Below are 26429 nucleotides of genomic sequence, written 5' to 3'. Positions count from 1 at the left end.
TACGACTACTAATTTTATTGTTTAATTAAGAAATTAATTGATAGTTGATAACTGCTAACTGCTTATTTAGTTTATTAATAGTGTAATATTGTATTAACATGTATATAACATATTATTAAATAAAGAAAAATATTTTAGCGTTAAAAAGTGGATTGGTAATTATAGTTCTACATTATATTTTTTTATTAAATTAATATTAATAAATAAAATATTTATTTAAGTTTGCAAATTTTATATTGTTATTAAGATATTATTGAGATTATCTTGGTCAATACCGGTAAGTGTATTTTTAAATTAATTAAGTAATTATAAAATTTTTGTTTGATTAATTGAAGAATTTTGTTTTTATAAGTTATTAAATTTTTGAGAAAATTTTATTGATAAATTGAAATAAAATCTTTTGAAGAGTTTTTTAATTAAATCAAGAAAATAAATTTTTAATCAAGTTAAAATTACTAAAACCAAAAAATTAGTCAAAACCTTTTTTTTCTTCAATCAAATTAATTTTTTTTCGATAAAATTATTCATAACACCAAAAAAGATTAAAATTTTTTTTTCTTCCCTGATTTTTTTCTAAAAAAATGGATTTCTGTCAGCCACCCAAAGCTCCCTCCTTTTCTTATATTGAGTAAACTATCTCTCCGTCAACAAAAGGCGACTTATAGAGGTAATTGCCGATAATTTAAAAAGAATTCGCTAATTGAGTAAAAGTAGCAGTTTAGCCAAGACCTTGTACTGAAATAACTGCTCCGGTCAATAATCCTGACCAGGTGACCCCGACCCAATTTAATTATTCAAAACAAGATAAGATTGAAGAAGAAATAACAGAAGAAGAAGAAGAAGGAGCGAACAATGAAAATATGGAAATGGATCAAGTAGTCTAGACTATTAAGAAATGTATTTGAAGATCGGAATCGATATTCGGTCCAATTGAGTGATTGATGACTATTGATTGGTGTCAGGAGCGAGGATTGTCTCGATAAATGGATAATTGTCCGGGTGAATGATGGATATTGTCATTGTTGTTATTTTAATGAGTTATTATTTAAATTGTATCAGCCGGGTAAACAGAAGATAGAGGACATAGATAGAGGATAAGGCGACTAAGAAGTAAGTGTAGAGCCTTGATCGTCTCCAAAGGCACTGATGTGAGAGGTAGAACCTATACTTCAAGGTTTAGGCGTTACAAGTAATACGAGTTACTAGTTACGAGTTGTTACAAGTTATAAGCAACGAGCTACCAGTGATATACCTGGATGGCAAACCACCATTTGCATTATTATACTCGCTGATGTGTTGTGCGTATGGAAGCTGATAGTTGTCGATACCTCCGATCGTGTACGAAAGGAAATACTAAATACTAGATTCTTATTGGTAGAAACAAAGCCCGCTTAAGTATAAGTTGATCTTGATGCTGCTGTTGATACGTTTTGTATCTATGTAATTCAGATCATTGGTGACGACTGTCTGAATCATATCACTTCTTTTTGCTGGTTGTTGTCGTTTCATTAGTGTCGCTTGTTCGGGCGAGATCTGTCGTCATGGTTTCACTTAAGGTAGGTGTTGTTCAGTTTAGAGTTAAAAATAATTTTAAAAATTCATTTTTGTAGACGAAAATTTTTTAACCAACTGCGGAAATTTTTTTAATTTTTATTTCTTCTTTTGAGAATTTTTTAAGCATTAAAAAATTTTTTTTTAGTTAGGAAAATTAGAAAATTTTATTTTAGGTGTTGTTCAGTTTAGAATTATTTTTTAAAAATTCATTTTTGTAGATGAAAATTTTTTTAATCAATTGTGGAAATTTTCCAGGTTTTTATTTCTTCTTTTGACAATTTTTTAAGTATTAAAAAATTTTTTTTCATTCAGGAAAACTAAAAAATTTTATTTTTAAGAATTTTTGTCGGTAAAAAATTGTATGAGAAAAATTCTTATAAAAAATATGTAGATCATTTTTAAAAAAGAAATTTCTAATACTTTTATAACGATTAAAAAATCTTTTGAAAGAAGAAATATGTTTCTTTTCTATGAAAAATAAATTTTTAAAAAGAAGAAATAAATATTTTAATTATTTTCTTATACTTCTATAACTGCTAAATATAAAAAAATGAAAGAAGAAAAAAACGTTTCGAAAGTTTAAAAAGTATTTTTTAATTAAAGAATTTTTTTGAAGATATAATTTTTTTTTGATGGATTAGAATTCCGCGCTTCGAATTAAAAGGTGTGAATACAATAAATAAGTGGGATAAATTAAATGTAACTTTTATAATAGTTGTTGTGGTTTTTTTTGTGAATAATGAAACGAAGCGTAACAAAAACTGCTACGTAGTATACTTTGTGTTTTGTTGTGGTGATTCATGAATTTTTATAAAGAATTATAAACACGAAACTTTTTTGTTTTATTTGAAAATTTTTTTTAAATGTTTTGAAAAGGAAAAAAATGACATTGACTATTGATATGAACAAAAAAATTTTTATCGGATGTAAATTAGAGAAGCGAAGGAAATTAGGTACAGTACAAAAGAATGAATAAAAAATGAACAAGTTTTGAAAAAAATATATCAAGTATATTTTCCAATTTAATTTAAAAAACAAATATTCGAATCTATTTACAAATTCCTCAATAAAGATTTCAATGACAAACCAAGCTCTACGTCAATTATTATTAATTACTTTATTGCAAATGCAAATCAATAAATCGTGAATAAATCAAGCGTGTTTTATTCCAGATATTTCTAATTAGCCTTACAATAATTGGTATCAACGCATTTCCAGACAGTGCAGGTATCGTTGAAATGGTTAATGGACTTGCTTACGGTGAGTAATGCTATTTTATCATTTTTCATCAATAATAATTACAAGATTAGTTATGTTACAGTTCTATGCCCGTTTGATTATAAAATATTTTTTATTGATTCAGTTCTTTGTTATTTCTCAACAAACATTGAATACAAACGATATTAACTAAAAGTCTGTTTATTAATACAGAATATTTTGTAATAAGAGCACAATATTTAGTATAGCATTGTAAATTAATTATGATTCATAAATAATATCGAAAGAACAAAGTTTGAAGTTTAAAATATAGTGCAGAAATTTATTCATTTAATTATAATTATTATCAGGCAGTAATTATTAATTTAAAAAATTTATTTATTAAAAATAAATGAATTTATAAGTAGGAAAATATGTTTAAAAAATTAATAGAATCTTAAGATATTTAAAATGAAAATTTATTTTTTATAAACATTTAATATAATTTTTTATATTCTTCATTTATTTTTAAGATATTTTTATATTTTTACATAAAATTTTTCTATGAGCTTAATAATGAATTAATCATCACTTTTTTATAAATTATCATTCTTTTTTTTCATATAATTAATTATTAAACATTTAAAAAATTCATATAAAAAAAAAGTTTACCCCACGCCGTGGAAAGGTGTCTCATTTACCTCCGAATTACCAAAAATTCCCAATGATAATATAATCCACTAATTTTCCTGAGCGCTACGTTGATAAGAAACCAACAGTTGATAAAAATACTCATCCGTAGCTTGAGGATCAGCTCAGAGAGCGCGGCATCAACCGGTTGTACTTTCTCGAATCCTACAAGCTATAAATAATACTAGTAATTAGTGTTATTATTCCTAATAATCGCTTTGAACTATATAACCATTAAAAATAATAAAATATCTCGCGCAACAGCTCTAAATGTCAAATCCCGCTAAATTGCAAAGTTAAATGTCTTAATATAAAAATTTTTATTTACAAAATTTTACCCTGGCAAATAAATGAGCCACCAATTAAATTATAAATAATAAATAACTTTAATAACAAATAAAAAATTTATCGATTTGATCGAAGGTAACTTCGGTAATAAAATATTTGTTGTAAACACCAAAAGTTCATCTCTTTTGTGACAATAATCTCTGGTATTTCTGTCATTCTCGACTCCTTTCACTTTTGCTCCTGTCTTACCTGTAATGTAATGTAATGTAACATATTATATACAATATTATTATATATTATATATTATATATATGTATATAAGAAACCACATTCAAAAACGCCTTCAGCATAGCAAATTTATAGACTACATTTATCACCAGCAGACGTTTTTTATTCAAAAACAATTCATTAACATATTCAGTAATGTTTGTCAATAATTTATATCATTATAGTATGATAAATACCTCTTTTAAATAATTAACAAATTTGTTTATTTAAATTCCTGTTTTTAGGTGGAATTCCTTACGGCAGCCGGTCCGGAGATGTCGGGAGGCTAGATTCAAACCCCGGGTCTTACTACGGGTACAACCCGAACCAGTACCGACCTCGGCCTGCCTATGAACCAGGATCGACTGTCGTTATTACGCCTAATTACCGAGCGCCGGGACTAGAAAGGCGCCGACGAGGACCCGTTCAAATTTATAAACTTCCCGGGGTTGTTGCTCCTGGTGTTATTGGAACTTTGACTCAGATTGGGTTTAAAAAATAAATTAAAATTTTTGTTCATATTTTAACTTAATTTTTTTTTTTAATATTTTAACAAATCGTCAAAAATATAAAAAAAAAAATAATTTTTTTTTGTAAAAAAAAAAATCAAAGTATAAATTTTTAAAAATTATTTATATCAATTTTTATAAATTTGTATGTACATATTTTTTAATAATTTGTAAAATACATTTTTATTAAGAAAAAATTTGAGGCAAACAAAAAAAATATTTAGTGTTAAAATTCTTAATTTTTTCTTAATTAAAAATAAATTTAAAAGTAATCCCCGTGAAAAATTTTCCTAATATAAAAACAAATAAATAATTTATTCTAATTTTTTTTCTATTGGTTGATATAATTTTTATTCATTTAATAATTATAAAAATTTTTTGACTTTATTTACTGAGAGAAAGTTTTTAAAAATGTTTATTAAGTTTTTTTTACTTAATTTAAATTATTTGCATAAAAATCCAATTAAATATTGAATTAACAATTTTTTAAAAATGTAAATATAAAAAATTCAATTTTTCATTTAGATTACAATTACAAATTGTCAATTAAAAATAAGAAAATTGTTAAATTTATTATTTTTATAATATGTTAATATTGTTGTACTTAGTTATGTTATACTATAATAGTTTATTAATTATGTTAGTAATTAGGCGCGGTCTGTATATTATAATATGTAAAGAATTGTAATCTAATGCATTATCATAAATAATAATAAAAATAATTGCACAATAGTTAAGTAGAAAAAATTACAATGATCAGCAAACTAGGCAGTAGGTAATAATAATTATAAGTATGTAAAGTATGTAATACGTATGAATAGAAAATGTAAGATGGAAGAAATTAAGTATTTGGCAAAGAACGTGATGACCGCAAACGCGACATCCTGTCCCTGTCGTGCATGAACATTTTCCGCGTCAAGTAGCATTTGTTTTAATGAATGGGAATGGATGTGAAAATACGCAAGTTATTTATTTTTTTTTTATTATTATTGTTGTACGTTTTCGCGAGTCATGAGTGCCGACGTATATATGACTAGGAGCACCATTAAAATCTTTTAGTCTTTACAGAAATAAGGAATCATGTGTCGTACTTTGCATGTGAGTACTTCAAAATTTATCGGATTTTTTTCTGTATTTGATTTGATTATTTTAAATTTAATTTAATTTTTGCTGTTAAAAAATCATCGGACGTTTTTATTAAATATTTAAATGTATTTATTTTTAATCGTGAGTGTCCTCTAAAATTTTATTCGGCAATAAATAAAATTTAATTGCTAATTATAAATTACTTCACATAAACTCGGCTTTTTGATGCATTTATTTTTTATTTAAATTTACGTTAAAAATTTTATTTTTTAAAGGAAGTATTATAATATTGAATTAAGTATTCAAAGTTTTTTTATGTTCGATCCTGGTGTCCTTGAATTTTTAAATTTAAATTGAGAAGTTTTTTTTGTGATTAAAAAAAATTGCGGAAGTTGATTTATTAATAAAATATAAAACTTTGTAATGATTTAATACAACTATAAGTTTTTTTTTTGTAAATCTTGTATTTTAAGTGACAAAATTAACAAGACATTTTTTTACTTAATCCTAAGTTTCTTGAGAAAAAAAATAAATTTTTAGTGTTCTCAAAATGTTCGAAAAATTTATCAGATATATTTGATTTACAGATTTTTTTATGTGGAATTATTTGCCTGGGAATTTTTGACAATGGATATACAGCGGAACATCCAGTTATAAGTAAGCAAATTTCCAAAATTGAAAATTCAAATATATTAATACGAAAGTTTTTGATTTTTTAAAAAAAGATAAAATAAAATACAACCTGATAAATTAAAAATAAAATTTTTTTAATTTGTTATTATTACAAAATTTTTAAATAAGAAAATCCCAAATAATTTTAAATAATATTTAAACAACTTTTGAGTAATAATTTAATTTCCAAATTTGTTATAATAAAAAATTTTTTACTAAAAAAATGTTAAAAAATTTTTAAATAATTAATCAATTTTGAATAAAATTAAATTTCTAGCTTCAAATCAATTCCAAAAAACCAAAAATTAATTTTTCCAAATTTTACACTAATACAAAACTTTCCCCAAAGAAAAGTAGTAAAAAAACTTATAAAAAAAAACTAAATTTCAAACTTTGTTCCAGCGCCAAATTTACTCTCATCTTTATCAGCGAACGTGGGCGCCATTTTATCCCCAAACCTTCTGAAAGAGATACAAAACCGCGCATCAAACCGTACTGGTAACAAAGAAAGCCATGAATCTTTCTACAACGACCCGACAGTCTTGCCCGCAACACCCACTAAGCCCAAGCCAACCAGATTAACCTCCAAAAAACCAAAAGTAGCCGTGGTCCCGAATTCCCAGCTCATAAAATTTGAAGAAACGGATTCTCTCCGAGCTCCTCAAACTCAGTTAGAGAACCAATTTCCCTTCGGAGTCAGGAACAACTTCCGTGACTTCGGTACCGGGTTCCAGGGAGCTGGGCGCCAACTTTCCGGGCAGTTCAACAACCAGCTGGGCCAATTTGGGCAGTTCAATGGCGGATTGGGGAATTTTGATTCCTTTAACTCGGACATTTACCGACCTTTCGCTTCGCTCGACGGCTCTCGGGCGAATGACAATGGCGCCCAGCCCCAACAATTCGCAGGTCCAGTAAACCAAAATAACGGCGCTAACGCTAATAGGCAGTTCAATTACCCCGCGAATCCGCAGGACTTCAACAGGTTCCAAGATTTCGGAAGGTTCGGGTTCAATGGACAGTTTCCGGGGAATCGTTTCTTCGATCCCTCCCAGAGACAGAACCAATATTTGAACTTCGCGCAAGACCCTAGAGCCTTGGGGCAAAACCAGCAGAATTTCCAAGACCCGAGGGTCAATTTCCAGAACCCTGATCAGGCTAGACTCGGACAAGGGTTAGGACAAGGTCAAGGACAAGAACAGGGCATCGGACCGGTAAATGGAGCCTTCCAGCAGCAGAATTTCGCGAACCCGCAGAACTACGCGCCAAATTTCAACCTCTTGCAGAATCAAAGATTCCAGTCGCCCTTTAATGGAAACTTTGACAGAAACGAACAAGAAGGCTTGAACCCAAACTTCCCCTTCTTCCAGGGCCGTCCAGATGGCGCCCAAGCCCAGCAAATTCCCGGGAACAACAACGGACAGAATATCAACGGGCAAATTAACCCTCAGATTAATTCTTCCCGGAGATCTGAAGAATCTTCCCAAAATTCGCAGAGAAAAAACCCGACACAAAAAACAACCACCATAATTCCAGAAGTAGAGAGTTTACAAATTGAAAAATTGTTCTACCCTCCGGTTAATGATTATTCAGATGTTCGTATCAATTCTGACGCCTTCAAGCAGCACTCGGTGGGCGCCAATATTGTTGATAAAAACCCAAAAACTAATATTGTATAAATTTTTTAGCGATTTATGATTGTAATATTGTATTGTCTTTTTTTATTGTATTTAAAGTTTTAATAAATGTTATTGCAACGAAATTTTTCTTTTTTTAATGTAAAGAATTTATTTTAATTAGATTTTATTTTTAAGTTGTAAGCTGGATTTTTAATTATAGTCGGGTTCAAGTTATTGTATAATAAAAAAAGTTTCTTAATCTTGTCGCTGTTACTTAATAGCTTTAAGGATGATAGAGTGATTTTAACCCAGCTTTATATTTATGTTAATGTAATCATCATGTGGAGCAATAAAATGTGGAATATTGTAGTTACTATACGTTAAATATAATTGAGATTTTTTAATATTTATTACCATGTTTGTGATCAATTGCGGGATTTTTAATAAATTGATGCTTTTCGATTAATTTAGTGTTGAAAATAAATTAATTTATTCGAAATAATTATTAAAATTGTTGTTATTATTATTAGTTAAGTAGTTTATTGATAGGTTTAATGGATCAGGTGAATTAATACAGACAGTAAGAGACTTTTTATATTCTATAATGGCCAGATATTGACGTAGTTTAATTATGAACGATAGTTTTATGTAGTTTTTGATTTTTTTATAATATAAAAGTGTGAATAATACAAAGTGGTATTTAATAAAAATTTTTTAGCACAAATGTTTATTTATTTTATAATTAGTTATTAAGCATTAATATTTCATAATAATTCTAATTATAGGAGAAATAAGCGCTCAATAAATCATAAAAATTCATTATTAAGTTATTAAATCTTCAATATCCTTCAATTAATCATTAGTATCAATAAATTACATATTAAAATTTCTAAACTACTTGGCAAAATCTTGAAAAAACAAATTTAAATTCTTAAATTACTTATTAAACTTCTTAAAATATTACAATAAAAATCTAAAAAATATTGAACAATTATTAAGACTCCTGTTATTTTTTAAAATCAAAACCAAAATCGTTTAATCACTTATTTAAATCTCTAAAATCTCTTTGAAAGTTCCAAAAATCTCTGAAATACAAATAATAACTTCTAAGAGACAAAGGAAAAATCTAAAATCTTATTAGAGTCCTTAAATCTCCAAAATCCATTACATACTCATTAAAGTCTTTAAATTAATATTTAGAGCCTTAAAATTCTTAAGGAATTATCTTAAAAAATCATTAAAATTTCTGATATCTTTAAATGAAAAATCAAAATCCTTTAATGACTTATTTAAATCTCTAAGATTCGGTTAGAATCTATGAAGCCATAATTCATAGCTAAATTTTTCATTAGACAAATTTGGGAACTGGGGAAATAAAGGATAAAGGGGAGAGGAGAGACCTTACTCAGTAGGAATTTTTCGGTAACCGATTCTCTAAATCAGTAATTAGTGCTTTAAGAATAAAAATTGAATTCTTTAAAATGCTCTTTTAAATTAGTCAACTGTTTATTAATGAATATAACTCCGAAGAAGCAAAACTTGACAAAGTAATAAATAATAACAATAATTTAGCAATAAACTCAATAAAATTATTAAGATATAAAAAATAATAACACATGTTACATAATTACAAAAGAAAAATCTAAACATATCTTTGGCATGTAATTCTGTCATGGATACTAATAATTGGTGACAACGGTTACACACGATGCACCCAGATTATCAGCGTTGATTTCTGGGTGGGAACTATTTTGGATGTCAAGGTGCGTTAACCACTCGTATATAATAAAGTATTAAATATATATGGGCGGGGTGATTCGATAGACTGTGTACAGTATCCAGTGTCCTTTACACATTTAGTTACTTATTGTTATTTCATAATCCGCGCAAATATACTTTTTTCTTAGAGGAAGACCAACGTTGTTTGACAATGAAGACTATTATTATTCGCATGCGTGTTTATTGAGGAAAATAAGAGGGGGAGAAGCTATGCAAATTTCAATGCATTGTCACGAGTGGGGATCAGGGAGGAAGTGCTTTTTGCATAAAAGAACTTCCCAGCAGGTTGATTGGTACACTAAGACTGAGTCTGTCTTATCTTATAGTTCAAATTGTTCATTCAAATCTTTAATCCATCGACAGCATGGCCTGCACCAAGATCGTAAGCTTTCTTCAATATTAATTTACATTTCTTCTCAATATATTTTTTATTTCTTTACAATTTTACTCTTTTTTTAAATAATATTAATCATTTTAATTTATTTTCATTTCTTCGCAAGAAACTTTTCATTTCTTCACAGTTTTATTCTTTTTTCATCAATATTAATAATTTTCATTTCTTCACAATTTTACTCTTTTTTATCAATGATAATGATTCAAATTAGCTTCTATTTCTTAACAATAAATCTTTCATTTCTTCACTAATTTATTTTATTGTTTTTCATCAAAATTAACAATTTAAATTAATTTACAAAATTGGAATTGGAATAATAATTATTTTTGAATAGCTCTCACTGCTATTGATCGCCGTGATGATCAGCGTCGCTACTGCGCGCCCTGGTGGATTCTATGGTGGATACGGTGGATTTGGATATGGATATGGGTTAGGTTACCACTATCCTTACTATGGCGGATACTACCGTTATCCTTTCTATGGCCATTACTCCGGGGGTGAGTTTTCAAAAATTTTATCTAAAAGTTTTCACTTTTTTCTTGGAAATCTCCATAAATTTGAAGCAACCATTATATAAATAAATTATTACACTCAGTTAATTTCCAAGTACTCTAAATTAGTTCTTCAACGCAATACAATGATACACTGTGTCAATAATTAGCAAATGGCATTGTCAATAATTAACACCGAGTATCAAGCTTTGAAGAAAGAGTGAGTCATCGGGTTGTGTTTAGCAAAGACAATTTCCATTAGATAATATCTATTTATCAACAATCATTATTATTACCATACATTAATCATATTAATAATTTCTTTTCATACAAAAATTTATCATAAACAATTTTATTCCATTTCCAAAATTTTATTTTTCATTTGAAAATTCTAATTCAAAATTTTTCTTTCGACAATTTTAATTCAAGATGTAAAAAAAAATTGTTTTAATTTTTCTTCATTTAATATTTTTTTAAAAAGTCTCAATTTTTGTTTAAAAATTATTTAAAAAATATTTCTTGCAATTTCTCGTTTGAATTTTCGCTTAAAGATTTCGCAAGAAATTTTAAACTCAAAATTTTGTTTTAAAACATAAAAACTGGCTTATAATTTTTTGTTTGAAGTTTGAAGATCGCTTTTGCAAAACATTGGCCAAATTTGCTAGCAATGTTCATTTAAATTTTTACCAAAAAAAGTCTACAATTTTAAAAACGAAGGTCGTTCTCATCCTAGGTTATCCTTACTACGGTCACGGCTACGGAGGCTACTACCTTTAGGCGGCTTGCCCAACCTAGGACTACTCGGACTGCTCGGCTGATATAGTTTATTCCCAAAACTTCTTTTTTACTGTTTGTTGTTTGATAAAATGCTTTAATAAACGCAGTGTTAAAAAAAAACTATGATCTTTCATTTAATTCCTCCACCACGTCAAATTTAATTGGGCATACTTATGAATTAAAGTATTAGCATGACAAATCCTGTCCATCAGGAAGCCAGACGTCCTTGCCAGTTTTAGAAATTCATCAGCGTTAAAAATAGATAAATATTTCTATTTTTACATTAACATAATTATTTTTTATGTCCGACATAAAAATGATGTCTGGTCTCAATTTTTTATTTTTCTATATTATATATTATAATTTATAATTATAATTTCAGTCGGCTTGCGCAAGCTAATTTAACCGATTAATTAAATGTCTATTACTCGTAAATTAATTCTTAAATAATTTATTAGAAGCGGGTAATAGTGTAAAAGTGATAGCGATAGAAAGATAAACAATTAATCACAGTCGGTCAAAGTTTCTTATTATCTGACAGATGATTGACCGTCATCACCCAGCGCTCCCACCACCAGCGACATCTTCTTTTTCACATTATTAGACTCGTCTTCTTGTTCTGAAGAGCCAGACATCTAGGAGTGGCAAATACATTATTTATTGAGTAACTTTTATTGAATTGCGACATTAAATTATATTTTTCTTCTTTTCGTCCGTCAGAATTTTATCTTTCAAATGTTCATTTTTTAAATAAATTAATAGTAATTAAAGAATCTTTTTTCTTGTTCAACATTTTACTTGTGAATAAATTTTCGTAATAATTGTTACTGAGAAAAAAATTGTGTTTTCTTATCATTTAAAGATTTTATTTTAATTTTTTTGATATATATGTTTTTAAATCTATCATTTAAAATTTTTTATTAATAATATTAAACTATAGAAGTTTTAAAAAATTATAAAACATTAATTTAAAAAAATATTTTTATTTTTTTACAATAAATTCAATTATATTTTACATAAAATATATTAATATTTTTTATAAATAAAAAATTATCTATAGGAATGAAAAAAAAGAACTTAAAAACTAATAAAATAATTATTTACAAAATTCAACTACTTATATCTAAAATCTAATTACAATTTTTAAGAAACTTTTCAATTTCTTTAACAATTGTATTTTTCATCCTTCGTTTTTCTTTTCAATTCAGAATACCTTCTCTGAAAAATTGTAAGATTTCGCTGGTCAACATTATCATTATAAATTTCAGAAATTTGATTGCAGTGGGGTCAACAATCACAAAACACCTAAAAAAATTTTTTTTACATCAAACATTTAGGACTACAAACATAAACATACACAAAATATACTATTTCATTCTTTTAAGTATATATTATGATAATTTTTAATTAAATAAAAAAAAAAAATATTTTTTCTTATTACCATTTTTGAAAATTAATAATTATCTAAACTTTGTTGAAATTTTTATTTAAATTAATCAAATATTTCGATAATTATTTTTTGAAAAGTAATTATATATTTTACACGTGGTGCCATACTTAAGTATGTTTTGTATACAACTCTCACATTATCCCAAACCGAGTGGTTGGAGAGTATAGTATGGGGGAGGAAGTTGGTCAGTCTGTAAAATTTTGTGGAGTTGAACAAAACATAACTCATGCCGAAAATCAATTAGCGTTACTTTAGGAATATTTTAGAACTGATTATCATTAACTGTTTGCAAAATTAATTTTTTTCTTGTAAAATTGATTTATAAATACGATAATTTTAGTATTTTTTAATAACAATAAGTTTAATTTCATTTAAATATACTACAAACTAATTATTAAAATTTATTACATGCAATATTTTTTTTAATTTCTAAATATTAAAACACTTTTGTTTACATTTAATCTTTAGTTTATTTATTATTTTTAAACTACAAAATTTTGGAATTGACAATAGAAAAAATATTTATACAAAAAGAATTATTTAAAAACATAATTGAAAAATTTCCAAAAATTATTCAAATTTTTTAAATTAATTCATTATTTATTTATTTTTAATAAGGATAACAAAATATTTCAATTGATTAAATTAATTTTTATTTTTTCCTTAATCATAAAAACAATATTTACAACTTAAAATCTAAAATTTAATATTTAATCAATATTTACAATATTTACAATTTAATTACATACTACTAAAATATAAAATATTTAACATGTTAAGAGCTAAAAATTTTCAATTTTTAGCTCTTTAAGTCTGATCAACTATCATTTTGAATTGATTCAGCCAAACGCTTCTCTCTCTCTGCTAAAAAAACCAAATATTCTTGCTTGAAGGCCAAAAACTGTTGTTTTTTGGCCTCAACCAACTCTTCCCAATCTCTGGTAGTCATTCCTATCGAGAGAAACTCTTCAATCATCTTTGAATGTCTCTCTCTGAACGCTACATATTGTTTGAATTTCTTCAGTTTCATACAATCACGCAGAAGAGTTTGAGCCATTTTACAATTATCTACATATTTAAGCAAATTGTAGAAAAAAAACCTAAAACACGTTGCACTATATTTTGCTTTTAGCCACTGAAACTTCAACTCCATGAATCTTTCCTCAGTGACACCCTTTGCAACTTCTATAACGTAGTCAGAAATTGATAATTCGTGTTCTCGTAGAATTGGATATCTGATGAACAGGCTGGTGATGATCAAGCGCAGGCTGGTCAAGGGGACGCTTGTCTTGGAAATACAATCAGATGCACAATTGCAGAATTCCTGAAACATAATCAAAATTTTATTAATTAACTTCTCAATAAATTCAATTTATAAAAAAAAAGGTTTAATTAAATTTTTTTTTCGAGAATTTTTCTCTTAATTCAAACTAATTTTTTTTTAGTGTTAAAAAATTTATTCAAATATTTATAGATAATTAAATATAATTAATAGCTCACCATTTTTTATGATGAACTTTGTTTAAAGCCTTGAAGAAAACAGATGTAATGTTATAACTCGAGGTTATGTTGTGAAATACACTTCAAATTTTTAGATTCAATGATTAGAATACGCTTCAATTCTGAGTTGAGCTGAGCTTGAAGCTTGAACGTAAAATGGCCAAATAGCTTATGCCAAAACAGCGTGGTAGTTTTGAAGCCGGAAGCCGAAACCCAGAAGTATAGTGTGCTACGCCGACGTAGTATATACTACATGATAAAGTTTCCTACAGAATATCGCTTGGCGCCATCTATTTAAATAATTGCATGACAAAAATATTTTTTGCAAAATTTTTAAATAGTTTTTCCATCAAAGGAAAATTTTTAAAATCTAAATTTTTATTTTAATAATCAAAATTTAATTATTAAAATTTTTTATCAATTTTATTTTTATACAAAACAATTTTAAAAACCATAAAATTTTTTAACAATGAAAAATTAATTTAAAAATAATTGAAATTAAAAAAATTAAAGAATTAACTTTATAGTTAATAATCATAATCATTAAAGATTTACTGCCATTATCACAAATCACGACACCAAATAAATTTAATTATTTTTGCCGGTGAAATAATCGCACTAAAAACTTAATCACGATAATTCGAGATCGTTAATTATCATTTAGAAATCTCACTTCTTTGTCAACAATTAAATTTTTATCAAGGCTTATTACAACGATGAAGATGATGATATTTATCTTTCCTGCAAATTAACTTGTGAATATCGAAGATGCGATTGTTAATCGGGCGCATTTCACGATATTGTGTAACCTTATACACATAAAACTCGGTAAATACACACAAGTATTATTATCTAAAGATATTATTATTACCAAGAAGAAGAAGCTAATATGAAGATGAATATTTGAAGCTTTCACCGGTGATTATATCTGGCCATAAATATAAATATTTAATATAAAAAACTGCTAGAAATGTTTGAAGAACTTAATCTGACTATTAAAACTAAATTTTATTTTCTATTACAAAAAAAAAATAAAATAAAATAATCAGTGACTTTTTAAAAATAAATCTATTGCATAAACTTTTTTTTAAATATTTACCATGTCACTGTTACTCACGAATAAAATTTTTATTAAACGATTAAATGACATAATACAGAAACGTTAAAATAAAGGTCAACAGCACAATTACAGTGTTATTTAATTACTGTTTACTTAATTTTATTTTATAAAATAAAAATAACAAATTTTAAAAAGTATTTTATTTTGTATTTTATAGTTTCTCAATAAAAATATAAATAATTAAATATATTTAAATGCATTCGAATAATATAAAGAAGAACGAAGACGTTCAATGCCGTCTGCCTTACCATCACATCACATTACATATTAAATCTCCAAATCATAAATAATTAACCAGCTGAAATTCTAAAGAAAATTAAGATTCGACCCAAATGACCGACCTTTATTGCGCTCAGCGAGAGGCGACCTTGGCCATCTCCAAAAATCGAACCTCCATGATGATTAGATCGGCAACTCTCCATTTCACTTCCGCTTGCGACAGTAATAAGTTATAATATTACGATAATAAATTTTATTTTTTTTTAATTTATCAGCCTCTAGGCCATAACAATCTAATGCCTGATTCCGTAACAATAATTCTAATACTTAAATACTAAATCATTTTTAAGATGTTTTGCGCAATTTAAAGGTCATCACTTGTAGTGTCGAAATCGGACGATGCTTATCAAAATTATTACTCCGCCAAATTATGCCTCGATTTTTATAATTTTAATGTTCTTTTTACGATCATTAGTATCGTCTGCGAACTTAACCTCAAAACTTGACATTATCCTTGTTTACTCGAAAACCAACACCTCGGGCTATTTCAATAGAGGTTAAGGTAGCAGTTTTTTAGTATCAACACACTTATGAGGTAATATGGCGGTATTTAAAATGGCGTTGGTCGATAAGCAAAATTTTTATTGATTCAATTTCAATTATTCTGACTAAACAATAATAGATACTGAAAAGGCAATGAGAATCTTTTTTATAGAAAATTTAATTCCCTATAAAAAAAATATTCATATAATTTTTTCGTATCGTCAATATTTAATCCACACAGTAAAAAATTATGTTAAATATTTAACATTTTTATGTATAAATTTAATATTTATTCTGTTAAATCAGCACAAAAAAGTGTTAAATATTTAACATAAAAATTTTTAACACAAAATTTTTTGACGCAATAACGCAAAATTTGATACTGTGCAGAATTTTGATTTAAACTTTGACGAATTAATTTTTTATTAGATTGCTCTAAAAAAATTATTCTTCAGACTTCGTTCAAATTCTGGCCAAGAATGAGAGATATTAAAAAATTTATGAGTTAATTTGTTGAGAATTAAATTTTCTACAAATAATTTTTTCGTATCAAATAATTCGCCCAAAATTAAAGCTTAAATTATTATTCCCGAAAAAAAAGATAAAAAACTTTTTTAAAAATGAAAGAATTAATTTTTATTTACTTCTAATTATAAATTTAAAGTATTAAAGATTTTTTAGTTAAAAATAATCAAATTTCTGGCGAATTTTGATGGACGGAAATCCCCAAAGAAATTTGGTTATTATCAAGAGAATTATTAAAATATACAATCCTAAAAAATAATAAATAACTTAGAGCAATTAAAGCCCACTACACTGAGGGCAATAATTATTTCGGCAAAAAATCCTGTCGCAAACAGCGCGGCCCTGGGTCAAAACCGGGGAGAATCGTCCCCACTTGTGAGGCCAAGATGAGAGACGAGAAGAAAAAGTTACAGCATCTTCCACACACCTGTAATCACTGGACCGTTTGCCGTCCCCCACTCGGGAGCCGGAGAATCCTATAAATGCTTCTCGATAACCGTTTTGAAGAAGTCTATTCCCGGGACGCGTGCTCCCGCATTCGGGACTTTTTTTACACTTATTAATGTTTGTTTAATCGCTGGATCGCGCCCTTTTTAAGATGGTAAGTGGTGCAATTATCAAAAATGTGCAGTGGTTTATTGAATAATGTTTATGTTTTCTGTTTTACTTGTGGAAATTGTGATTTTTCTGCCATGAACCTTTCGTTTAATGAAAGACTCTGATTGTATAAAAGGTTACAGATTGCAAAAATACTCACGGGATTATTTCTTATTGATGTCTTCGGAATGCCCATAGTGAATGCATTTTATATGAATAAACGCAGTGACGGATTGCTGTTGTAACATTTATAACTAATCATTAGTTTTATTATATTATTTTTCTTATTTTAAAAAAATTTTTTTTCTAGTGAATTATTAATTAATTTTTAAAAAATTGTTTTATCAATTTTTTAAAAATTGTAAACAAATTTTTAAAGCTTACATTTTAATTATAAAAAATTGATTGATTTTTATTACAGAAAATATTTTTAATTAATGTAATGTATAGATTAATAAAAAAAAGTTGATTAAATTCAAGAGAAAAATTTTCAAATTAAAAAAATCATTTATAAGAACTTTTTTATCGTAAATTAGAAAATAAATCATTTTCCTCGATTCAAAATGAAAAAATTCTTCAAAATATTCATTTTGATTTGAAATTTTTTTTTCGGGCATTAAGTTTCATTTTTTATCCGTGTAAGAATTTTATTTCTAATACTTGGTACGAAATTCTTACAGAAAGCTTATTCAAAAATTAAGATATGAAAAATATTTATAGTTTTTGTCAATAGAGTAATTTACAATTATTTAGAAAATTTAATGAAATTTTAAGGAATAGAATTTATAAAATAGAAATAAAATTTGATTAAATTTTAGAGCAAAAGAAGAAAGAAAGGAAATTTCATTCATAAATTTTTATAATTTAATTATTATCAATTTTATTTTTATACATGACAATTTTAAAAAAGCAAAAATTTTTTAAGACTAAAAAAAGCATAAAATTATTGAAAATAATAAAAATAAAAATATTCTGTTAGTAATTATTTTTTAAATCGCTAATTAAATTATCTATTTTTCACATAGCATACCAAAAACTCTATTAGTTATCGCCCTCAAGTATTTTTATGAGTCATACCCGGAGCTAATAAAAATAAAACCGAAAAATATTTCGGTACCGATCGGCAAGGTCAATCTTAAATCAGAATGTGAATCTCCATAACTTTCCATCATTATGTAGATATTTCAGATCCGAAATTTCAGTTAATTTTATGGTAATCGATTGCGTAATATAAAACGTACAACATTACTTTGTATTTATCAATTTGGGGTTTAGTTTATTGGGACTGTAAATAAGTAACATTTTTTAGTCGACGAGCCATTGGTTCGCACGAGTTTTGAAGCAAAGATTCCAGGTTGCCTAACGACTTAGAACATGTTCCTGATTCTTGATCCTCGTTACGTAACGTGACATTATTCTTTTGCTCCGAGGGTTTTCATTTTTTGAGATTGATTATTTAGGCTTCAGGCCGGATAAATCGTATGTGCTTGGGGTCATAGTCCGCGTAGAAAGTTTTTTTTTAATCAAACTTAATTTGAGGATATTATAAGTTTTTTTTCTTCGATTTTATAAATAATTATAGTCACTTTTAATAAATGATTAGCATAAAAATAAAAAAATTTTTTTTAATTTATTTCAATAAATTAAAAAAAAATCACTAAAATTGAGTTTTTTTATAAAAAATTGTTTATACAATATTTTTATTCAAAATAAAATTTTAATTGGAACAAAATAATAAATATTTGTTTTTTCAAAGAAATTTTTTAATAATGATCTTTTAAAATAAAAATAAAAATTTTATTTATTTTCAAAATTTACTTTAACTATTTTTTTTAACTTAAGATTTATAAAAGGTATCTTTCTCTTTTATAATTAAGCCTAATAGTAATTATAATTATAATTACCTATTATGGATTAATCTTCAAGTCTGCATAACACACATTTCATTATTTAAATTTTACCGAGAATGACGTAAAATTTAATGAATGTGTAAATGAATTCAAAATTAAAAATTCTAAAAATTAATAAATAATAAATTATTTAATCGTAATACGAAAAATGAAGAATATTTGAAAAAAATTTCGATTTAAACATGGAACATTTCACTGTTGATTATTTACATAAATCACCGATTGAAATGTTAATCCTGAAATAAAATTTATTGAAGACGAAATGCTTAGTATTTATATGGATAAAAAAATAAAATTTCTAAAAATCTACAAGACGCGACCCCTTAAGTGATTGAAAGCCACGCTTCCGAAAGGTGAAGGTTTCAATGTAGCCAATAAATAAAATAAAATAAAATAAAATCTTAATATCATGGCACGGCTAATTATTATCAGAAAACTTTTTTCATGTAACCGTCACACATCGTCATCGTATTTCACCCGTCATCGTCATCACTAACCTTTTGATAAAATAAAAAGATAGGAGTAAGATAAAAGCTGTGATCATGTGGTGAATCTTATAACTTATAATATAACAATTTATTACTTTATACCATGCATACGATATACGCTTCTAAGTCACGATCTAATCCTTATCCTTGTAATTATAGACTGGAACTTAATGGAATGGCATGGGGATGAATCAGTTTGTGTGAACTTCAGATATTAAAAACAACATGGATAGTTTATGTATGCTTAGCGGTCATATCATATGAGCGGTAAAAGTAAATTTAAAAAATTTACAATAATAATAAATTCAAAAGGGAGTTATGCGAAATAATCAAAGTTCATCACAGAAAAAAAAATTTATTTAAATCAAGTAAATAATTTTGAAGAACTTCATGTTCTTGATTTGAGTAGAAAAATTATTAAACTAAGAAATTTTTCTTGGTTTAAGTAAATTTTATGTAATTAAAGAATTTTTCGTCTTGATTCAAGACAATGAAACTTTCCAAAATTATTTTTTTGATTCAAGAATTTTTCACTTGATTCAAGTTAATTTTTTTTTCTGTGAAGTCTTTATTTTCAAAATTTTTGTTTGAGGATTAAAGATATGGTTAAATTAATAATAACTTTTTTTGTACACCGATAGGATTTGTTTATAATTAAAAATATTTATTAATATTTAACAAATCATTTAGTAGAGACCACTTTTTAGTATTAAACAAATATTTCTTAGTATTTAAAATGATTTACATTTTTAAATACTAAGAAATATTTGTTAAGGACCAAAAAGTAGTTTCTAATAAATGATTTGTTAAATATTAATAAATATTTTTAACTATAAACAAATCTTTTTATCAATGTAGAGAATTTAATACTATTCTACAAAAAAAATTTCTTATAATTTTTTTATATTTTTGGTATTTTAACCAAAAACAGTACTTTAAAATTTTGAAATCTTCAGTTAAATTTAATAACTTTAATTTTGAGCTTTAAATTCGAATTTTAAGAAAAAAAAACAAGAGATAGGGCAAAATTGACAGACTTTTTTGTAGAAAATAAAAGTTTTTTTATAAAAAAGGTCTGATAATTTTTTATTATCTTCAAATTTGACTCACAATTTTGAATTAGAAATTAAACATTAAAAATTTTAATAAGTAAAATATTCTTTCATTTGTAAATAATTATTTTTTTTAAATATAAAAATGATAGTAATGTTATTGTTGGTCGTTATCGTAAGTTGAATATTGAATGAAACAAAAAGCCATTTAAATTTAAATTAGAATACCGTTTATTGTACTTGAGTAATTACGACAAGCTTACGATGGTTATAGTAATTCCGTGAATTTTCCCTGGACATTGTTAAATGTTGCAACGATAAGATAACTTTCCAAATAAAAGGGTGAGCTACTTTCTCTTTGAAGTTCTTTGAAGAGATCGCTACGTGTACTTATTCTCATTCGAAAAAATATTAATAATTAACTTAAACTCAAACTGTTGGTAGCAGGATTGAAAAATGTATTTGTGGTAAATTATATATATTAAGTAACGATAAACCAACTTTGACATTTGATGACGCAAGATGACCATTTATACGTAAACGGTAAGCGCTTATTGGCCCACGGTGGGTTTTTTATAAAGGCCATCTCGTATATTGGTCATCCATTATCGTTCTGTACTGAGGATGTGCAGCAACTCGTCCATAATAATAATATAACTTTCTCTGTCGTGGTTAAAAATTATCGCGTGAAAAAGGGTACGATAATAATTATTATCGAATTTTTTTTTTTTTACATATTTACAGTTTATCCTTCAAATATCTTTTGATATTAATTATTTAACAATTGATTTAATTGAAGTGTTTAAATAAAAAAAAAAAAAACTGCAAAAATTGTTGGGAAATCGAACCCGGGTCTTTTAATTTTGTATAATAAATTTAGCTATCATTTTTTAACTCAAAAAATTTTATATTCATTATCATTTTTAAAAAAAATCTTTAAGAAATTTTTTAAATTTTACATGAAATTTTTTATTTAAAAAAAAAAATAAAGTTAATTAAAATTTTATTTAAAAAAACAAACAATTTTAAAACATAAACTATCCTTAAATATTAAATTTTTTTTAATTAAAAATTACTTGTTAAAATTTCACTTAAAAAACAATACTTCAAATTAAAATTTTTATTAAAAAAAGTTTAAATTTAATGCAATTATTTTTATTAAATAAAAATCATCCCCAAACTAATTTAAATTTAAAAAATTTGACATTAAATATCAATCCGATTATTTAACCTTTAAATTTAAATAAATTAACAATAATAACAACAAACTTCAGTATTTAAAAAAATTAACTTCAAATAGGTTATGGGCCAAGTAACTTAAGATGAGTTTCATTGTATTCTAAACACCCGCAACAATAAATTAAACTTGATAAATCATCTAAAAATAAGTGAATGAACAAGGCTGTTAATAAGCGGTGAGTCAGTCAGCGGCTTCTGGTCCACGAGTTCCATTCTTTTACCTCTAAACCATAACTATGAATACAAATATATAAAGTTGCAATGACCTTTCGAAGATCGTGCTCACGAATAGTGACTAGAATCTTTCTTAGTTATAACTTATAAAACACTCGTGCTAGTCCTTTGCCGTACTCAATCTTCTATATAAATTACGCTAAAGGTTATTGGGCGCCAAGTGCGGGTCATGCTGTAAAAGTCCTATAATTTTATTTTTTTTTTTTAATTCATCAACCGGTTGACGAAATTCGAGTTTAATTTGGAGAAATTTAATCAGTGAAAATTGGCGATAAAAATAAATAATTAAATAACGAATCAGAAGAGTCCAATAGATCGCGGACAAAAACCTTTCACGATCATACCGCACTTGGTTAATTCGATGTCATCTTGTAGTAGTCGAGATATTCTTATGTAAGGCCTTGTATATATATACATATGTTTATATATATAAATGTGTATGAATGTATGTATGAATTACCATTGAAGGAGAGGCGTGAGACTATCCCACGAGCCAACGAGAATACTCACCGTAATTGCGTAATATTAGTATTTAGTGCAAAGATGCGCGTTATTTCAATAACTTTCTATTAGCGGATAAAATGAGAAGAACAAAAATTAATTAATAGTTGCTGATTATCATTAGATTTGCTAATTAGTGTTAAATAATAGTAATTACTATTTCTGTTATTACAATTACAATCTTGTTTACAGTGGAAGCTCTTGTGGGCCGTTACGGTAGTGGCGGTTATTTCCACGTGCCATGTAGACGCTAAGAGTAAGCGGGCGATTGATAGTTACCCAAGTCAGGAGAGTAACGGATATTTCTATGATAAGCCTAAGAATCCTCTTACTTTTCCACCTGCGTAAGTATTTTATTTTATCTACACTCCTTTTAAAATTTAGATCCTGTTTTCATTTTTGAATTTTCATTTTCAAGGAGAACGACTACGCCGGCACCAAGGCCGCCGGTAACAAGACCACCGGTAACAAATCCACCGGTAACAAGACCGCCTGTAACAAGACCTCCTGTAACAAGACCGCCTGTAACTAGGCCGCCAGTAACAAATCCACCAACTAGGCCAACAGTAACACGGCCTCCTCCAGAGTACACTTATCCTACTCCAAAAATACCTTTCGTTGAGACAAAAACAACTCCAAGGACAATAACGCCACCTCCTATCACAACTAGGCTCCCACCTCGAACAACAAGACCTCCACCTCCTATCACAACGAGACCACCACCTCCAACAACGAGACCTCCGCCTCCTGTAACAACGAGACAGCCAACAACAGGATATAGTTATCCAACTCCTGAAATTTCTTTCCCCCCTCCACCAGAACCTCCAGTTAAACGACCACCACCTCCTCCACCACCCCAACCTCCAATAAGACCACCTCCTCCACCACAACCTCCAGCGAGACCACCTTCTCCACCACAACCTCCAGTGAGACCACCTCCTCCACCACAACCTCCAGTGAGACCACCTCCTCCACCACAACCTCCAGTGAGACCACCTCCTCCACCTCAGCCTCCAGTGAGACCACCTTCAACTTCTAGACCTCCTCCAGAATACAATTATCCAACTCCTAATTTTCCCTTCGAGACTGAACCAAGACCAACATCTCAACCTCCAAGAAGACCACCTCCTCCACCACCACAGCCTCCAGTGAGACCACCATCACCACCTCAACCTCCAAGAAGACCACCTCCTCCACCACCACAACCTCCAGTGAGACCACCATCACCACCTCAACCTCCAAGAAGACCACCTCCTCCACCACCACAACCTCCAGTGAGACCACCATCACCACCTCAACCTCCAAGAAGACCACCTCCTCCACCTCAACCTCCAGTAAAACAACCTCCGTAAGTATTTTGACTCCCACAAACTTCAAGCGATCTAATAATATGATAGCAAAAGTACAATAAAGATGTTTTTCTTAGACAACCCCAGCCGCCGTCATATACTTACCCGGTTCCGGATAAGGAATTTACTCCTCAAACAACAAGAAGGCCACCAAGCACTCCAAGACCAACAACGCCTTTCGATATAACGCCACCACCGTTTGAGTTTACCAGAAGAACAACTCCAAGAACAACGCCACAAGACAGCTACACTTATCAAACTCCAAAGGTGCCATTCCCTTCAAGCCCCGATAGGGTCACTTCCAGGCCACCAACAAGGTAAGTTTTTCATTTTATTGCATTCTTCGTTTGAAAATTTAAGACTTATCGATGACTTTTTAGGCCTCCATACAATCCACCGCAACCTCAACCACCAACACGGCCACCGTACAACCCACCCCAACCACAACCACCAACAAGGCCTCCATACAACCCACCCCAACCACAACCACCAACAAGGCCACCGTACAACCCACCACAACCTCAACCACCAACAAGGCCACCGTACAATCCACCACAACCTCAGCCACCAACAAGGCCACCGTACAATCCACCACAACCTCAGCCACCAACAAGGCCACCGTACAATCCACCACAACCTCAGCCACCAACAAGGCCTCCATACAACCCTCCAGAACCTCAACCTCCAAGAAGGTAAGTGTCAATATTAATTTATCACTCTAGAATCTTCTTTGACATTAACAATAATCTTAATTCCAGACCACCCCCACCAAGTCGGCCACCATCTACAAATGCTCCGGATTACCTTCCTCCAGTAAGCAAACAGCCAACTACAACAACTCAACGACCAATAACTAGACCTCCAACAACAACCACCCAGAGGCCAATAACTAGACCGCCAACAACAACCACCCAGAGGCCAATAACTAGACCACCAACAACAACAACTCAAAGGCCAATAACTAGACCACCAACAACAACTCAAAGGCCAATCGAAACGTCTCCCAACAATATTGTAACCCGAACAACGCCATACCCAGTAACTTCTCCTAGAGTTACTTTCTCGACTCCAAAACCAACAACTAATGGCCCCGAGTACTTACCTCCAGTTACTACTTCTAAAACAACCAGGTACCAACCACCATCAACTCCTCCAACAACCAGATACACTCCTCCTCCGACGACAACAACCATTAGAACTACAAGGTACCGGCCTCCACCAACAACAACCACCAGATACGTCCCTCCAGTAACTCCAAGAACCACCACCACCACCAGGATTCCATACATTCCTCCATCGACGACTACTGAAGTGTATCTTCCTTCATCAGTTAAAACTACAAGATACACGCCACCTCCAACTCCTTCTACAACAAGGTACACGCCACCTCCAACGAGGTACACGCCACCTCCAACTCCTTCGACTACAACAACCAGAAGGACTACTAGGTATCAACCACCACCAACTACTACAACTCCAAGGCCGTTTAGCAGATCTACGACTCCAGCTGAATACTTACCACCAGTTACCCAAACTAAACCCACTCCTCCTCCATTTACCCAAACTAGACCCACTCCTCCTCCATTTACCCAAACTAGACCCACTCCTCCTCCATTTACCCAAACTAGACCCACTCCTCCTCCATTTACCCAAACTAGACCCACTCCTCCTCCATTTACTCAAACCAGACCAACTCCACCGCCATTTACTCAAACCAGACCAACTCCACCGCCATTTACTCAAACCAGACCAACTCCACCGCCATTTACTCAAACCAGACCAACTCCACCTCCATTTACTCAAACCAGACCAACTCCACCGCCATTTACTCAAACCAGACCAACTCCTCCTCCATTTACTCAAACCAGACCCACTCCTCCTCCAGTCACTCAAACCAGACCTACTCCTCCTCCTATACCTCCAAGTGTGAGACCACCACCATACTTACCTCCTTCAACTCAAAGACCAACTTACTCGACCTTCACCGCTCCTCCGTTCCCGACCGTAGTCTACAGTTCAACCGTTAGCACTGTAACCTACAGACCCGTGACTGGCAAACCTTACTCACCTCCAACCTTACCTCCTCCAACCTCCAAGCCCTCGGGATACAACTACCCCATTCCTGACATTCCCTTCGAGTTCCGTAAGCGCTAAAAGGTTCGATGATGCTTGGAAGACGTTTTGAAAAAAACAATGGTACAGAAGATCTCGATCTTACCGATTGTTCAATCATCAATTATTTATTTCTTGTAAAGAGAAGTAGAAAAATTGCCAACGCTGATTTTTATCGAAAAATACATAAGAATAATTGAAAACTTTAATGAACTTTTAAAAAAATAATTATAATTTTTCTTTTCGTAATTTCATTTTGTGAAAAGTGTC

At 29.0% G+C, this 26429-nt stretch overlaps 5 protein-coding genes across 7 annotated transcripts; 4 read left to right on the top strand and 1 right to left on the bottom strand.

Moving 5' to 3' along the window:
* Positions 1-1271: 1271 nt before the first annotated feature.
* Positions 1272-4589, top strand: LOC123272764. Its single transcript, XM_044739761.1, has 3 exons — positions 1272-1556; positions 2727-2814; positions 4242-4589. Exons 1-3 carry the CDS (start codon positions 1542-1544, stop codon positions 4496-4498), a joined length of 360 nt encoding a protein of 119 aa, XP_044595696.1. The 5' UTR covers positions 1272-1541; the 3' UTR covers positions 4499-4589.
* Positions 4590-5077: 488 nt separating this feature from the next.
* Positions 5078-8022, top strand: LOC123272763. Its single transcript, XM_044739760.1, has 3 exons — positions 5078-5603; positions 6179-6248; positions 6666-8022. The coding sequence occupies exons 1-3, from the start codon at positions 5586-5588 to the stop codon at positions 7937-7939; spliced, it is 1362 nt and encodes a 453-aa protein (XP_044595695.1). The 5' UTR covers positions 5078-5585; the 3' UTR covers positions 7940-8022.
* Positions 8023-9885: 1863 nt separating this feature from the next.
* On the top strand, positions 9886-11440 carry LOC123272670 (prisilkin-39-like). Its single transcript, XM_044739609.1, has 3 exons — positions 9886-10040; positions 10387-10549; positions 11277-11440. The coding sequence occupies exons 1-3, from the start codon at positions 10023-10025 to the stop codon at positions 11318-11320; spliced, it is 225 nt and encodes a 74-aa protein (XP_044595544.1). The 5' UTR covers positions 9886-10022; the 3' UTR covers positions 11321-11440.
* Positions 11441-13527: 2087 nt separating this feature from the next.
* On the bottom strand, positions 13528-14486 carry LOC123272811. The gene is made up of 2 exons (XM_044739804.1): positions 14271-14486; positions 13528-14094 (listed from the first exon to the last, which is right to left on the bottom strand). Exons 1-2 carry the CDS (start codon positions 14271-14273, stop codon positions 13588-13590), a joined length of 510 nt encoding a protein of 169 aa, XP_044595739.1. The 5' UTR covers positions 14274-14486; the 3' UTR covers positions 13528-13587.
* Positions 14487-17170: 2684 nt separating this feature from the next.
* On the top strand, positions 17171-26309 carry LOC123272765 (proline-rich extensin-like protein EPR1). 3 transcript variants are annotated; one of them, XM_044739763.1, is made up of 7 exons: positions 17171-17278; positions 22891-23042; positions 23117-24046; positions 24125-24364; positions 24428-24739; positions 24806-25439; positions 25470-26309. In XM_044739763.1, the coding sequence occupies exons 1-7, from the start codon at positions 17276-17278 to the stop codon at positions 26199-26201; spliced, it is 3003 nt and encodes a 1000-aa protein (XP_044595698.1). In that variant the 5' UTR covers positions 17171-17275; the 3' UTR covers positions 26202-26309. The 3 variants fall into 3 exon arrangements, with proteins under 3 accessions (XP_044595698.1, XP_044595699.1, XP_044595697.1); XM_044739764.1 differs by having other exon boundaries at positions 24506-24739; positions 24806-26309; XM_044739762.1 differs by having other exon boundaries at positions 24806-26309.
* Positions 26310-26429: the final 120 nt, after the last annotated feature.

This window comes from Cotesia glomerata, linkage group LG10 (genome assembly GCF_020080835.1).
Source record: "Cotesia glomerata isolate CgM1 linkage group LG10, MPM_Cglom_v2.3, whole genome shotgun sequence".
Classification (NCBI taxonomy): domain Eukaryota; kingdom Metazoa; phylum Arthropoda; class Insecta; order Hymenoptera; family Braconidae; genus Cotesia; species Cotesia glomerata.
This window is presented reverse-complemented; position numbering and strand designations above follow the sequence as displayed.